We start from the raw sequence: 16,553 nt of genomic DNA on the forward strand, positions 1-16,553 counted from the left end.
TAAAGCAAGGAGCTGTGAAGAAACGAGTAACATCACTTCTGTTTTGTGGCAGTTCAGATGCAAAAAAATCACTTAAGTCAGACATTGTAGAAGTACAGAAATAGCCAGTGTAGTGTCTGTGAGTAAACCTGAGTAACATTGGCACAGTGATGAAAAATGACATCAAATGACCAAATGGTACTGTATACATAGTCAATAACAGAGTAGAACACCAAGGGACACCGAGAGAAACCAAAATGCAAGTTTATTTTAATACATAGTTAATATCAATTATCATTGCAGACCTGGATTTGGATTAAATCCAAACTTTGACCAGCCTATCAACTGTGCATAGTATAGTCCAAAGCCAATATTTGAAGCCAGATTAAGAGCCCCTGGCGAACAGAAATCCTCCACCCAGTGACTTACTTGGAATATGCAGTTGGCTGATGGTCAACGTTTTGATTTGATCTGAGCCCTTGACGGGGACCACTAATGAAAATTCAGAGCTCTGCTACTCCACGTATAAATAGAAATATAAACAAATACGATTTAAATTTCGAATTTAAAAGGGGAAGAAACATAAAACCACAATAAAGTATTCAAAGTATTCCCCACCGATGCCGGTTTTGCAAGTGTTTTGCAGCGAAGCTTTAAATTCAGCTCTAAAGCAAGAGCTTTGAGGGCTTTAGCAAAATCACACGGTAGCCCCAGTCGTGCTCATTTTTGCACTTTCTATTTTTTCAGTAGAGAAACATAACCAGCTCTCACGAGGGAGATGTCTGCTGTATTTTAGATTGCTTCATGTATCTCTGCCTACGGAAAAATCACTAGCTTCAGAATGATTTCTGTAAACAATGTAAGTATAGCATACACCCCTGGGCAATCTGTTCTCCAAAAACATCTAGATGCACTTCTTAAAAACAGAAACTTAAATGAGTAATTGCCTTCTTGAAGGCTTAATACTTATATCCTATTGATTATCTGGCCATAACTGGAATACTAACTGTCCTCTTTGATTTTCCCCAAAGCACTTAAAAAACTACTACATAATCAAGTAGCATATATTGCACAGTTTCACAGTTTTCTTGTGATACATCCCTCAACTGTAATGCGCATATCTAATCTTGAGGAATACATGTAAAGGTGCCATTAACAGCTACTGGGCCTACATATGTTTTATGGAGTATAATTAGATACATACCAGTGTATCACACTGACAGCGGAATCAACAGAAAAGGGGTGCCACCTGGAGCCATTATTGCAGAATGCTCTCAAACAAGCTAGTTCACTTAACAAACACAGATTATTACATTTTAATCAATGTTGCAAAATAAATGTGAAATGATTGAGCTGCCTTTCTAAAATTAGGGGCTTTGTTTTTTCTCCTTAGTGGCACCAACTCTGTCAAGAGCCACAGCCCTGTGAGGATTCCTTTCATCAATCAGAACAATGCTGACTGATTTGCATGCTTCGCTTTAGTGGAAAGCACTGTGTAAAGCAGGCGGATATCATCAAAGAGAATCTGAGTACAAATTTGAAAATAAAAGGAGAGTAGATACAGGGAGCCATTTAATAATGAAGGTATAATGCATGTTTGGGTATATACTGAATTGCACAGAGTCAAAGCCCAAAGAGGGAAGAGTACGGTTTCAGACAAAGGTTGAAATGCAGAGACTGATACAGCAGTATTTCTAACATTAGTAAGATGGTTTTACAGTTGGAATGCTTTTATCTCAGAGGACACTTCAAGTAATAGTTCATCCATAACTTTGATCTGAATTTCGAAATGTCCCTGCTCATTTCCTGAAGAGACTAACCATGTTCAAGTAATAACCGATGGGGAAATCTCCTATCTTGATGTTAATAGTTGTTATGCAAGTGCACCAACCTCTGTGCTGTTGGGTTTGTTTGTTTGTTTTTCATTCTGGACACCACACTTTATCGCTCTTTTACAGATGCTCTCGGGATTAATATTTGATTGTCTTCTCAGACTTGTAAGTCCAGAAACCGTTAAAAGTATTGTTCTAATACTGCCTACGTATAAATATACTATAGTAATAATGTCTGAAAAGTTTTGTTCTGATTTAATGACACCACCCCGATATATTGTCTTTCAAAACTCCAGTATTTATAGCACACTATACAGTTGGTAGTCAAATAATTTATGAAAAGATTATCTCTTGCAACCTAGGTTGGAAATCCTTGATAGTAAAGCCTTTTCCTTTCCTTGTTCCTTTTTAAAATTCTAATAAGGCTCTAGGTCACACACAAACACAAAATAAAAACCAGGTTCAATAATACAATGTCCTGAAATTGATCATGAAATAATATGGTTAAATTAGAGATCTGGTTGTTTTAGGCTTGTCCCACAGAAATGCAAAAGATTCTGATCCCAAATACCATTGCTGTTATAAGAGGTAGTACAGGTGAGACGAAAACGTGACGGGCAGCCTCAGTCCCTGCATTGTGCTGGAATACCACCGAGTCTTTACCATCTCCAGAGCGGAGAGAACGCTTCATCAGCCACCTCTTTAATGGACAGGATCATTTAGAGTAATAGTTTATATTATCATAATTTTACTGTTATTGCCGTTCTCGAGCTTTCCATCACATATGTTCTTGCTTTTTTTAGAGCATTTTTAATAAAACTGTTACAGGGATAATTTGCATGCAGTGCAGCTGAACACAATTCCTATCTTTATAATGAGCACCAGCGAGCGGTTCAGTCGTGACTTGTGTTGGTGTTTGCTCTTCCCTGCCTTTCCCTCGATTATCACTCACCGCACTAAAGTTGGGGAAGAGGTTGATGGCAGACGCTGTATCCAGGGGAAATGGAAGGAATGGTTTCATGTCCAACGACGGCTGCATCGTCGGCAGAGGCGGTCGTACCAGGGCAGGAAGAACTGCATTCTGGCATGTGCTCCCTAAAGGGGAGAAGAATAAACAAAACAATACTATTCATGATGCCTGTTTATAGCACAGCTTACGAAATAATATCCTCGAACCAGATAAATACCATCGTGTGCCTGTGTATATACCCTGGCTATTATGCAAATAGCCCTTTTCACACTTGCAAATCATTATACAACACAACATTCTCACTTATATCAACATCTGGATATAACTTACAGCAGGGATTATATAACATTGTGGTGTTTACCTAATACAAGCTACTAGTTTAATTTAAAATTAAAAACTGATACAATATATATTTTTTTTCTACCAAATGACACGTAACTATGTTATATGCAGTGTAATATGCAATATATGCAATAAATGACTTCAGGTTTTGGGTCTCGGCCCTGGGATGATTTATACAAATTTGATATGAATGAGATAAGATGGGCTAGAGATTGTTCTTCCATGGAACAGCCACACCACATGAGTGATTACTGCGTATGACAACTACAATCTGAATATGAAACATAAGCCCAGAATAGAACTGAAATAATGATTTTCATCTGTGTTAACTTTATTTAATCACGGGCAAAATGAATCACCATAATGAAAGACAGAATTTCCACAAAGTGCATCAACATCTTGAAGACAGTTTGATAGTAAAGTTTCAGCAGACAAAATTGAAGCTCCATAAATCGATACTCTATTGGTTCTGTAACTTTGTATGTATTATTGGTGCACACATTATTTAATATAACTTACCAGATGATTCAATTTCTAAACTTACAACATCCTAGTCTAAATGACACAATTGAAAGACAGAATAGTCTTAATTTTTCTGCACTGTAAATATATCTTCTGCTTATCAAAATGCCATCAGTGTACATAATCAGTACACAATGCTCTAAAAAACACCAAGCATCAACCACCCCCACACAGCATTCTTTGCCAGTAATAGACCTCGAAAACGATTATTAACACTTGATTAATTAGCAGAGTATCTTGCTAGTTACAGTGTTTTTCCACATGCTACCCCTATGCTGAAAAGAGTTTTATTCTTAGATGCTTCTCCTATTCTCTCCTTTTCAAATGGTCAACAGGCAAAGCTCCAATCTCCACTGTAACGTAGTCCTGTCGTGAATATGTGCACAACATTAATTTCCCATGTAGTGTAAGTAAAGAGTAAGCCTTTTTACTTTGAAGACCGGGATGCAATAATGTACATCCTATAGACAATATCAAATCAAACTGTACTATTTTGGCCCCTGGAATGTAATCCAATAGGCCAACAACATTTGAAATATTCCTATTGCAATGGAAATAAATTAGGAAACATTAATCTTAAACTGACAGAAACCAATAAGGGAAGATGCTTTCCTTTTTAAGTTGTATTGACACTCAAAAATGCATTCCTACTTTGAAATTTAATGGTTTATTTATTTATTTTATTTTTAGGATCTATGTTTTATCACACATGATGAACAATCTTGATTTTCGTTTTTCACCATCACGATTTATCTGCGCCTATCTATTAGTGGAACTATCCGAACCGTTTCTCGGTTTTCCTTTGCCGAAGGGGATGTGTCCCAGTCGGCTAGTTCCAATTGATGTCTTTGATGTATGTTTCCTACTCAAACGTGGTATATGTTTAAGAAGCCTAAAGTCCCTGGTGTATTTCACTTCAAATAAATTCAAGTACTCTATAATACACATTCATTTACTTAATGATATTGTTTTTTTTCTGTCTCACTTATCTATGCAGAATGTAAGATTCAATATCTCATGCAATGTCTGTTCTGTTACCTGCCATTTTATCTTTGGCGACAACCATAATCTATTATCAGAGTCATTTGCTGCTATTTATGTGCCTATTGTTTTTTTCTACATTCTACATTCACTTTTTTAAACAATACCTGTTAAAATAAGTTGGATGATTGTGTTTAATCAATCAATGCCACATTTTAAGTTTTCCAGAGATTAATTTGTATATGGTTATTTTGAAAACTGACTTCCTTTTCCTCCTCTGTGAATATTGCTCCATAATATTGGCAATGTGGAGAGAGCACTTTCCTAAATCCCGTGCAAATGGCTTATTCACATGCAAAAGTACTTTGTAGTGGTGTTGTAAAGTGCTGCTAAATGCTATCATTTGATACTATGGTTTCAAAGTTTTTAATGTTAGTGAGTCATGTTTTCTAAAGAATAGGACTTGAATTTTACCGTTTACATTTTTTTAATTCTTTGTAATGTATTTAGCACTATTCTATAATATTTTACAATACCGCGGGCTCTGAGTCATTGCGATCTGTAATACCTACTCTTCTACTCTTCACATTTCAGTTTCATGAAGACTCAGAAAAACTTGGACAAAACCATAGCACTAAAACAAATAACTATAACAACCAGCCACGAAGCGCAACAGGTTTCAAATACTGTCGGGAACTGGCTGTAACTTTTGAACTGTTTCACAAGAACTGAATACATACCACATGACTTCTGGTCCAATCCCTTATTAGCAGAGAGCAGGTTACCAAAATGTGTTGAGTAATATAAAAAATACAATATACAGTCGAACACTTTAATTTACACAATTCAACAGTACTTCATTCAACAGTGTATTTTATCCTTGTTAGTTGTTCTATTAGCATTTTTTTTTTATTCAGCAATCAGACATGAAGTGAATCTTACAACTTTTATTAAATGTATGTCTAATAGTTCCATTTTCAACTTTAGGAGAAAAGAAAAGAGAAAATATGGTTGTTGTGTCCCTCTAGTATCGGCACATTGATAATCATCCACAATGTGCTCTGGAACAGAAAAAAAACAAGGTCTTGTAGCATTTTCCCTTTCTACTCCTCTGCTCAGAGGACACACCTTCCTGCACAAATTCACAGTCTCTGAATCACAATGTTGAAGAGATCTTTGCAGTGACCTGGAAACTGAAGTGTTTAAATTTGCTGGAATGTTAACAGTAAGGAGGAAAAATCCAGGAAAATTGCTTGGTAGCAACAAGTGGGTATATTTCTAGGAAACAGGCTGCCTGTTCATTAATACATCTTCAGGGTGGTCCTCACAAACAAAGGTAATCCATGAAAGAGTTTATAAAGTAGGTCAGAGTTTTCAATGCACAGACAACATGCATCAATCTAATCCTAATATTCCTCAGACTGCAAGAGCCAAAAGATACAAATGACTTCAAACACATTAAGCCTGAGGCTTACATGACTGATAAACCCAGATGGGTCTTTTCCCCCCAGTTTAAGGTTTTTGAAGTCAAATACTTAATGCATCTAAAACAACAGAATTTTACATAATGCAGCCCTGTTTGAGGAAATGACTGCTTCCTAAATGTTATAAAATACATAATAATTATATAAATAATAATAATAATATTAGCATATGTCACCATATGTTTCATAGAATAATATAACAAATACATTAATACTACTATTATTATTATTATTATTATTATTATTATTATTATTATTATTATGAATTATTATTATTATTTACTTAATTAATGAAAGATCAATCAGTCCCTGAAAAACACCATGTCTATTGCTGATAACTTTATTTACAAAAAGAATGGAAAAGTGTGTTGACAGCATAAACTATTGAGTTTATTGATTCTGTAAAATATAAAGATATTTTTTTAGGCATTCTGTGTTTTCTTCTCCTTCTATCTTCTACTTTCAGATGGCCAGGTTTGGCCGTGTTTCTGGCTTTCAGACCTGGATGGCAGAAGTTCCTTGCTTCATCTTTGATCTCTGCCACTGATATGCCATATGTCCCTGCCTCTGACCTACTTAACACCTTTACGTACAGATGGTGATGCGTACTGGAAGCAAGATCTGACACCTCGAAGGGGATATATTAAATATATAATTTCAACACAAATTTTCTTTTCACAGCATTATTTTAAGAAATTTGTGCAGGATAAAATTATATACTGAAACCAGTTCCACAAAGTTAAAAGTGTTTAATGCTGTGCTGTGATGGATCCTTTGATCCATCTATGCTGAAACAAGAAAATCCTTATATTCCCTAAAGCTCATGAAGACTTACAGCTTATTTAGCATTTGGTTTGTAAAATGTAGCATGAGTAATTGAATGGGATAATATATTGCCCTCAGAATCACACACACACATGCATTCTAAATATTGCACTTAAAAAACAACTTTGCTGTAAGTTTTTTGTCTTTCTTTCTGGAATGAAAGAAACAAAACAACTAAACAAACAATAACAACAAGGACATGAAAACAACTTGACAAGAAAATATGAAAATTAGTTTCAGACGTGTAGGAATTACTTGTACTTTTCTCCCATGTGTAGAAGGGAATATGAATATTTACTGGCAAGCAAATTTCAATCAGAATAATTCAGATCTTTTGGTTTTAAAAACCCACTGTTAGGTATAGATCGTTCCATGTATTTTAATATCCTTCAACAAGTACATTCAAAATGTATAATAATGGAGGCTTGTGGTTGCATTTTTGAAATATTAGAAAACGACAGAGAAACAATGGTGCATGACATACTGAAATGACTGGGAATAATGTATAATTAACTGCAGTGCTGTGTGCCAAGAGCAAGAATATTGGTTACATATTTCCCCTTTGTTTAAGTGGGAACAAAAAGTTGGGTAAGTGCTGTAAATGTTGAGAATGGAGGGCCAAGAAAACTCGAAAACAAAGACCACCTCCTACAAAGAGAGAGAGCTGCTCAATGGGAGACAAACGTGAAAAGGTTTTATGAGAATAAGAAATTGCTTGTGAATTATATGAGATATTTGAACCACTTCAAGTTTTAAAGTTCATCAGAAAAAATATTAATTTCTCTGAGACAATTCAAATTGCTCAAAATACCAAAGGAAAAATTATCAAAGCTTGAAGTAATATTAATTTGCTCAAAGAGTTGTATTACTGGTGCACAATGTTATTTACAAATTTTATAAAATGCAAGGTACGTTTCTTCCATTGTACAACATCATGCAATAACCACAGGGAGTGTTTATAAACATGATAAGGACTCAATTAATTGTACTAGAGAAAAAATACCCTCATAACTGACAAACTGTCCACAACAAAGTTAACCCCAATAAAACCTTGTGATTACTTTTATGCCTACACAGATGTACTTCTATTTATAAGATGTACTTCTGAAGTAAGATGACAGAATGCCTACACCATGTGCAGCTGTGATTGCTAACAAGAAGGGCATTTTAATGAGACAGGACTGCAGTAAAATACCTGAAAAACACCAAACACAACAACAACATCCTCTGTTTCATTTCCTTTTTAAAAGGTTAATAGATTTCAATAAATACATCATTCATGCTACCTTAGGCTCCCCTCTATTGCTCCCTATTATTTAATATGTGCCCTTTCTTGCACTTTTAAATGACCCTGTTGAAACTGTTTTTATTGATCATTAAGCCTGCATCAACCTCATTGCATACATTATTGATGTAACTACTGCACTGTATTCTATATTTGATTTTAGTTTAATTAGCACTTAAGCTGTTGCTGTATAAGTGTTTTTCACTAAGATCACTAGTTTGGGGGAGTGAGGATTTCCTATAAATTTACGTAGGTTATTAATGTCTCAATTGGTATAGAAACGGTAAATTGTGTGATTTTTTTGAAAGTACAGTTTCTATTACATTTACATTTCTGATGTTCTTGGCTCTTATAATTCTTGTTATTCTTGTACTGAAACTTTTCACATCTGTTGGCATTTTAATACTGAAAATGTCAACAATGCTTCATCAGCTTAAGAGTATAATTAAACATGAGAAAACTAACTTTTAATTTGACAGTAAAAGACAGAGAAAAGAAACTACGTGTTTATGTCACGCCTCAGGCCTAAGCTGACCCATGTTCTGACAGTGATTCCCATAACACACTGGGACAAGTGTTATCTGAGTTCAAACAGCAGCAGGCAGAAGAAATTCTCGCAAAACCTAACAAAACCATTCTGTGTCAAAAAGGAAATGAAGTGCGCCAAACGCTGTCCCGATCTGTCCTGAAATATGGGTTTAAACAAGACTGTCAGCCACCCTGCGCTATAATGCATCTGTGCCACTGTGTTCTCACCAAGGGAGAACCTGACATTGAAATGTACTCTTCAACATGTGTCCTACTTCGCCAATCTTACCTCTTTAAATTATGCCTCAGTCCACGGAGAGCACGTATCATTTTATGTGACCACTACACCGCTTCCAAAGTTCAGCCTCCATAAAGAGAATGAACGTAATAACCAGACGTTAAAGCTTTTTCTTTGAGTATGCGCCACTTCTTCTATAGCCACATAAAATCCAAATACTTTTCCAATAAAAAACAAACAATATTAATTACACTATTTTTCATACATACAATAGCTTGTAAATGTATTATGAAACCTAATCACTTTGTAAGGGTTTTTGCTTCAGGGCAACATTTGTGGAAACATTTCAAACAACTCCATACGTATTTAAGGGGTAATGGGACTAAGTCATAGGTTCATAGGGACTATGGTATATGGAATGGATTTGGGAAAAAGCTCAGTTGGCTGATTCTTGTGGTCAATTGCTTTGCTTTAAGCAGAAGCTTTGTTTCGTAAAAATTACAGAAACAAGCATTTTTACAGAAAAAAAAAAAAAAGTTAGGCAGCCAAGTAATGATTCAAGCTGAAACAACAACAAAGGATGTCACAGAACACATGTATGCGCATATGTGTTAAAGTCAGAAAAGGAGTAGAAGCTCAATTTAACTACTGGTATTGATACCCAAAATAAATGATTTGTTTTTTCTCATCTGTGAAATGATAAGTAACCATTAAGAAAAAAAAATGTTGGTCTATTTAGTTTTGGAATCGGTACTTTTCCTCTTCTTTTTTTAACCTGCTAATTTTAAATACCCAACTGGTAACATGCCTCCCAATTACTCCCCTTGCATTACAATGGTAGAGAATGTATACTTCCAAACACGCACTGTAGAGCAGTTTGTTACTTTGCACACTGCAAGTACATGGTGCTTAATGCAGGGCAATAGCCTCATAGGGAGGCCTAAGACAGCACTCACTGATAAGACATGTTCACCAGCACCCAATACGTGAACGCTGAAAAGACACTGGCAGACATCAAGTCCACGCATGCCCAGCTGTACTTGTCCAATTGCACTCTGCCCTATAGGGAACCACAATCACAATCAGCTTTAATACAGACCCGATTCAAACCTGCTCTCTAAGCAAAGGTTATTCATGGCTGAGCAACTTCAGTCTCTGTTAAAAGCTGTTTTTTTTTATAAACAGTTCGTTGACATTCAAATATAAATTACAAAAACAGTTTAATTAATGAAAACATTGCATTCGCCCATAAAATATTGATTATTTTAACTCCCTTAATTTTCACATGCCTGCGATGTAGCAAGTGGATCAGCAACTGTTCCTCATTTAATTTAATTGCTAACCTATGCAGATTACACATTGACTTTAAATATCTGCCCCCATATGTGTTTGCAGCATGTGTAAAGACTTATGGGACAAAAGTATCTGCAAATTATAGGCTGTAAAGTGAACCTGCTAAGCCCAATAGACTTAATCTTTTTACAACAAATAAAGCTTACCTCTGTCTTAATTACAAAATATGTATTTTTTGGCAGGTGATAGGTATATAAATGGAATCAAGCACATCCCTAAACAATAATCATAACAATTACCTCGCTTCATCTGTAGTCTTTAAAGTGTAATCAAAATGAATGTGTTCGTAATGAGCCTCATACATTAACCCAGAATCCCGGTGTCACGTTCCTCCCATAATGCTGTCGAATGCAGGATGCTGTGCCATGTCCTGCCATGACGCAGAACGATGTGGCATTGGGACTTTTTCATTTGTTTTGAAAGCTTAACTGTTTTGGAAGTAAAATGGTGGTATGAACAGAAAAATAAAACCTTGGAGCAGTGATTCCATATGTCACTCCAGATTCCACACTAAGTTTCCTCTGAGTGTTTTGATCAAGAACAAAATATGTCAATGTCGGTGTTCAAACATTCCTATGAAATATTGGTCTGCAAATGGACACTATAGTGTGACTCACGCTTTTAACTTTGATCTACATTAATCAAAGCCATGTTATGAGTCACAGAAAGCAGTGGCCCACAAAGGACTACCCTGCAATGTTATCAATTATATTGTAAGAAATTTGTATGAAACATTAATACATTTCATAAACCCATTGCATGTTATACACAGAATGAAAGTCCTGCCAAAAACCTTGCATGCTAAACAATCCTGGTACTACATCTGTTGGAACCACACCAAGAGCTTGACTTGTCACTTCTAACAAGTCCTAACTTGCAGCCAATAAAACATGTACCAGGCTAAGTAAAATATATCAATCATAATAATATTTTTCAGCTGATAGAGTTGTACATGGCCATGCTTGTGTAGGTACGTTACCTTTCAACAAAGCATATTTTCGAATACCTTTATTGCTTACAGCAATAATTCAAATATCTAGAATTGAAAGTGTTAACTGAACACCAGGCCCAAATGATTAAAACTCCCCTTATTGAAATGTTTTTATTTTTCCAGTCATAATTTGGAATATACTAACTTTAATTATACCAATCTATAACTTCACTATGCAGAATGTTTGAACTTCTTCCTGGAGCATTAATTTCACATGTACTCTGTGATAAGATAAACAATCTCTCATTGAGGCTCAAGGCAATGGCCAACCAATCAAAGTGCAGTACATTTATGCACTAATTTAGTTTATGCAAAACTGAATTAATTCTTTACACTGGCTGCCTTATATAAGAAAGGTTCTGAAGAGGATAACAGTGGACACAGAAAGCACTCCACAGTGACAGGAGGTAACTGGAGGTTGACCTGCCAGCAACTACCATAAACAACTGCTTTCCTAGGATGGGAGCCAACGTCACAGTAACTGTTTGTCTTGGTTGTCTGGAAGGAATATGCAGTGAGTCAGTGGAACACCAACACAGTCTTGCTCATTAAATACTCTGGACCTGCTGGACAAACTTGCAAAAGGTTCTTAATCTGTCGCAGGAGACTATGCTTACTCCAAAAAGAAAAAGAAAATCCTCGATCCTAATAATGGCGGGGGGGGGAGAGGGAATTGCAGACTCCCAAGCACTTAGTGACGGCCACCATCCTTCAGCCAGGCTGTGGACTCGCACACATCAGTCCCATCAGCTGTGTGGTTAATTACGAGCTGCAACCCTGGAGACGCTTCTCTCTGTGCAATTGGGAAACCACTCATCACTCCATCAGAAAGCGGGAACTGACTGTCCAGCTGTTATTAATCAGAGTCTGGGATTTTGCCATACTGCACAAGCTAAGCTCCTTAAAGTAGAGACTGATTTCAAACTCATTTGACCTTTGGAGGCTGGAGGTCATTGTCATTTACGCAAAGTAACCGGCTTCCCATCAGCTGTATTTATATACTGTTAGAATAATCAGTAGTGAGTTCCAACGGTGTAAACTAACAGAGCAACGATCCCAAGAGTTGATATGAACACACACACACACACATTATATATATATATATGAATATGTAACACAATTCTTATCGCTGGAAAGAAAAGACCATAATTGCCATCACATCTAAACTTGCTTGTTTTGTAAGACATTTTCCACAATGCATTGTTTAACAGAGACGGATGTGTTCTGTAGATTGCATGTCTTTATAATGCACTGTTTAATATACATTTTATACCTGACATGTAAAACCGAAGTTATCTTTTAACTCAATCTGTCGTAGCACGTTGTAACTTGTACGGAGACTTCAGTGCACTGACTATCCCAGCATTCCTCTAGGTCCTTCCAGTGGTGTGATAAACACATGATTGCTAGGTACAAGAAGAGAGGGAAGGCCATCGATCTGGAGAAGAAAGGCTCAGTGCCAAGAGGAGTTTATGAGGACTAATGGGCTTCGAAGGGTGCTTGTATTTAAAATCTTTGTGGAGGGCTTAAGCAAAGGCTTTTTGAAATACATATTCTGAATAACAGCCATTATAGTATTTTGTTCTTGTTGTTTTAATGCCTCTCAAAAAGCATTCAGCGCCGGCATCAGATTCCTGTCCATCTCTCACGCTACATCAAGACGATATGGTACATTATTGAGTGACTTTAAGAGCATATGACCATGTTTGCCTGCTTGCATAGATGCACAAGATACAGTAGGTGCACAATTATAATTACTCTGCTCAGGGGAAATGTGCTGATTAAAATGATGTTAAATGATCATAATTGCATTTTGATTATAGCATTAGAAAATTATTTCTGAGCAAGCCCCTTGTTCATTTTTTTAAAACACTAGTAAAAGGAGGGATTGTAGCCCACTACTAGGCTTTGAGACAGACAGTGAGACAGACATCCTGAATTATCCAGGAGAATGTAAAAAAAGGATTTTAAGTCTGACCAGTGATGGTCTATAAAGATGGTGCATTTAGAGTTTGCAAAGATCTCGGCACAGAATGCATTCTATAGAACCCAACTGAACATTCCTCATTCTAGTCCTATAGAATCTGTAGGATTCACAGTGTTGATGTGCCCGTAGTAACTGAAGCAGCTCGTTTAGGCGGTCACTGTGAGCTGGGATCTGTACTAGGAGAATGCTTGAGAGCCAAGTATCTCCACAGCGTGTATTACTCTTGTTGAGATTAACTTCCCCCAGTTCAAATGTGTTTACCAAAAGAAAACACTGTACTCCGCAGGCTTCATTTAAAAAGGGGGCATGCCCATACAAATCTTTAGGAAAATCAATGACTATTTATCAACGCAGCTGTGTGTCACAATGAAATTCGTCTTTCATTTCATGTTCTTCCTGATTTACACTTTATTGACAGAAATGACAAATGGGACAGGAAATATTACTGTTCCACTTTTAAATTAAACTAATAAGGTACAACTGGTATTATTATTATTATTATTATTATTATCATTATTATTATTATTATTATTATTACATTTTAATCATCTTAATTTCTACTTTTTTATTTGGGACTGAAAATCTAAATTAACTTCTTTGATTAATAGATTCATTTTCTGGGCGATTATGTTTTTATATATAGCATTTTCTGCTGTTATCGGTACACCATAACTCACTCCCTGTCAGGCAGCTTAGCAGGAGTAAACACATCCAGAAACCCCTGTATGTAATTTATTTGAACCTTCCACTTGACTGATAGATGTGTCGATGTGAAAGTATATTTTTGTATTCTTGGGACTTTAAAGTATATATTTTTACTCAATGCTTGGATTTGATTAGTGAAATGGCTTTAATCAATAACGCAGATACAAAAAAAACCTGCTGTCCTTCGGTAAATGAAAAAGAATCTTCTTCCTTTAGTAAAACCATAAATGATCTGGACCATGAACTAAAATCAAGCTAGCAATCGGTACCACCAACTGTGCTGTTGAATATTTGAGATTCTGAGATATAGCAGTACTCAAGAAAAAAAAAAAAACATAAATACTCTGGAAAAGGTTTAGTATTTTCACTAAGTTGCATGTAATTAAAATCAGCATGATACAGGATACTGTATGTAAATTAGCATTGTTTGTTTGTTTGTTTGTTTGTTTATTAAAGATGAACACACAAAACCAAGGTCTAGGGTGTCAAGAGTCAGTCACATTCTCATAGTAACAACATTTGCTACGAAGATTATCTCCTTTCAAAAATAATTAAAAATAAGCCATTCAATGAACAGCGACAGAGAAACTAAGCTCACATATTTCAGAAGATGAAATATCAGAACATGCAATCAAAAATCCTGAGCACCTCCTGCATGTTGAACATTAAATAGAGGTAATTCTCCTTTCCTATGCACAAATCAAATGTGAAAGATTGGTTTGGCAGCATTAACCTGATTTCAAGTTCAAACCATAAAACAAGACCACCACCAGTCTGAATTCCTTGATGCATTCTTGCAGTAGATTATAGCACTCCAAACGGCAGCTTCACTACATTCACTGGTTGTCTAGTGACAACATGACAGCATGAATGGCTGATAGCATCTCCTGTAATATTTTGAAACACACACCTAGGCACCAGCTGACTTTGTTCAACATACAAATGCAGTATATTAACTCCATGCTGAAATTTATAACAATGTTATCTCCAAAGAACACAAGTGGATTCAAAGGTACAGGTTTTTTTTTTCTTTCATTCTTTTTATTCATGCCTCTGCAAGCTGAGTGCATTACCTTGTAGCTACATATATTTCAAAAAGGTAAGCCCTGGGTAGCAATCTGGCACCCATTAATATGAAACCATGCAATTTCTGGTTAACCAAAAAACTATTTATGTGCTATAAAATACAGGCTATATAACACTGTTCTGAATATGTCAGTTTTCTCCTCTGCAATATATCTGTATATCACAGTTCATATTTCATATACACTATTTTAAATATAAACTACAGGCCAATAAACATATACTGTACTTCTGTTTGCAAATATATATGAAACACATGAATAGTCTGTTGAGCTCCAAATGTTATTACTAAAGAGAAACATTTCTGTGCTATTACGGACTGATTACAAAATACACATCGTATTATATGTTATATTAAAATTACTTTAATTAATGGTCATAATATAGTACTACTCAGGCAAGCGCACATTTGCAGCTAGTAAGGTTTGCACGTGTAAGAGCTGTAAAGTAGCCTACACAAAACCAACAAATTACCAGCATCTGAAATACATCTTAGAATTTCTATTTTCCATTGGGTAAGTAAAACAAACAACCAAAGATCTGAGAAAACACTGAAGAAGCATAAAAAATGAAAAAAATATATGACAGTGCGCCTGCATAAACATACAATTGCTTAAATATTATTGAAGGTTATACTATCATTCTAGCTTCCTACCAATAATGATACAAGTCATTTGTTATTTTTCCCCTTTATTATAACATACATTTGTTTTTTTACTATTTCCTAAAAGAAAGGGCTGTATTCAAATATTTCACTCCGTAGCTAATACAACTGATACAACTATAGGTGCTGACAGTAAGATCCCTAAACCCCAATAGGTGCCCCAGTCAAAGATCTTCAACATTGTCATGCAAGGCAATCCATAAAGAACTGATATCATGAAGCAACTTCATTTCAATGCCACTAATTTAAACTCCATATATTAAAGAGTAAATAAACAATCAAATATGCAGCACTTCTACTTTCTGTCTTTTATATACTTTGTATAGAAGCCAAATCGTCTGTTTAATTTTCTGAAAATGTTTTAATTAACATCATTTCATAAGCATGAAACTAAGAATGCATTAGGGGATATTCATAAAAGTCTGCTGAGTTTCTTTCTTCAACATGTACTCAAGAAGCCCCTTCTACTAAAACAAATCCATCACTGAGTAAAATAATTTTGTAGTGAAATTAAATCTATTTCCAAATCAATTCACTGAAATATACTTTGTTAAAGAAACAGACTAAAATTAGTAGCAGCACATCCAATTGTTTTATAACCAGTATATTATTTTTAGCAACAATATTTTTGACTTCAAACCACAAATATAGATTTGTTCAATGAGCACTGATGCTCTCTTGATAGAACCTGAAGCAACACAAAGAATCTCAACATAAAACTCCACATCACCAAAATCACATTTTCCGGTAGCTGAGAGCAAAACATTACCTTAACAACACACTA

General features: G+C 35.5%; 1 protein-coding gene across 3 annotated transcripts in view; it reads right to left on the reverse strand.

The window, feature by feature from the left end:
• The window catches only part of znf385d (zinc finger protein 385D), a 133,052-nt gene that overhangs the window by 39,563 nt on the left and 76,936 nt on the right, over positions 1–16,553 (reverse strand). For all 3 annotated transcript variants that reach the window (XM_066715713.1, XM_066715712.1, XM_066715711.1), the window contains exon 2: positions 2,764–2,906. In XM_066715713.1, the coding sequence (XP_066571810.1) occupies positions 2,764–2,906 (143 nt within the window). The remainder of the gene's footprint in view (positions 1–2,763; positions 2,907–16,553) is intronic.

This window comes from Amia ocellicauda, chromosome 10, assembly GCF_036373705.1.
Source record: "Amia ocellicauda isolate fAmiCal2 chromosome 10, fAmiCal2.hap1, whole genome shotgun sequence".
In the NCBI taxonomy this organism is placed as follows: Eukaryota; Metazoa; Chordata; class Actinopteri; order Amiiformes; family Amiidae; genus Amia; species Amia ocellicauda.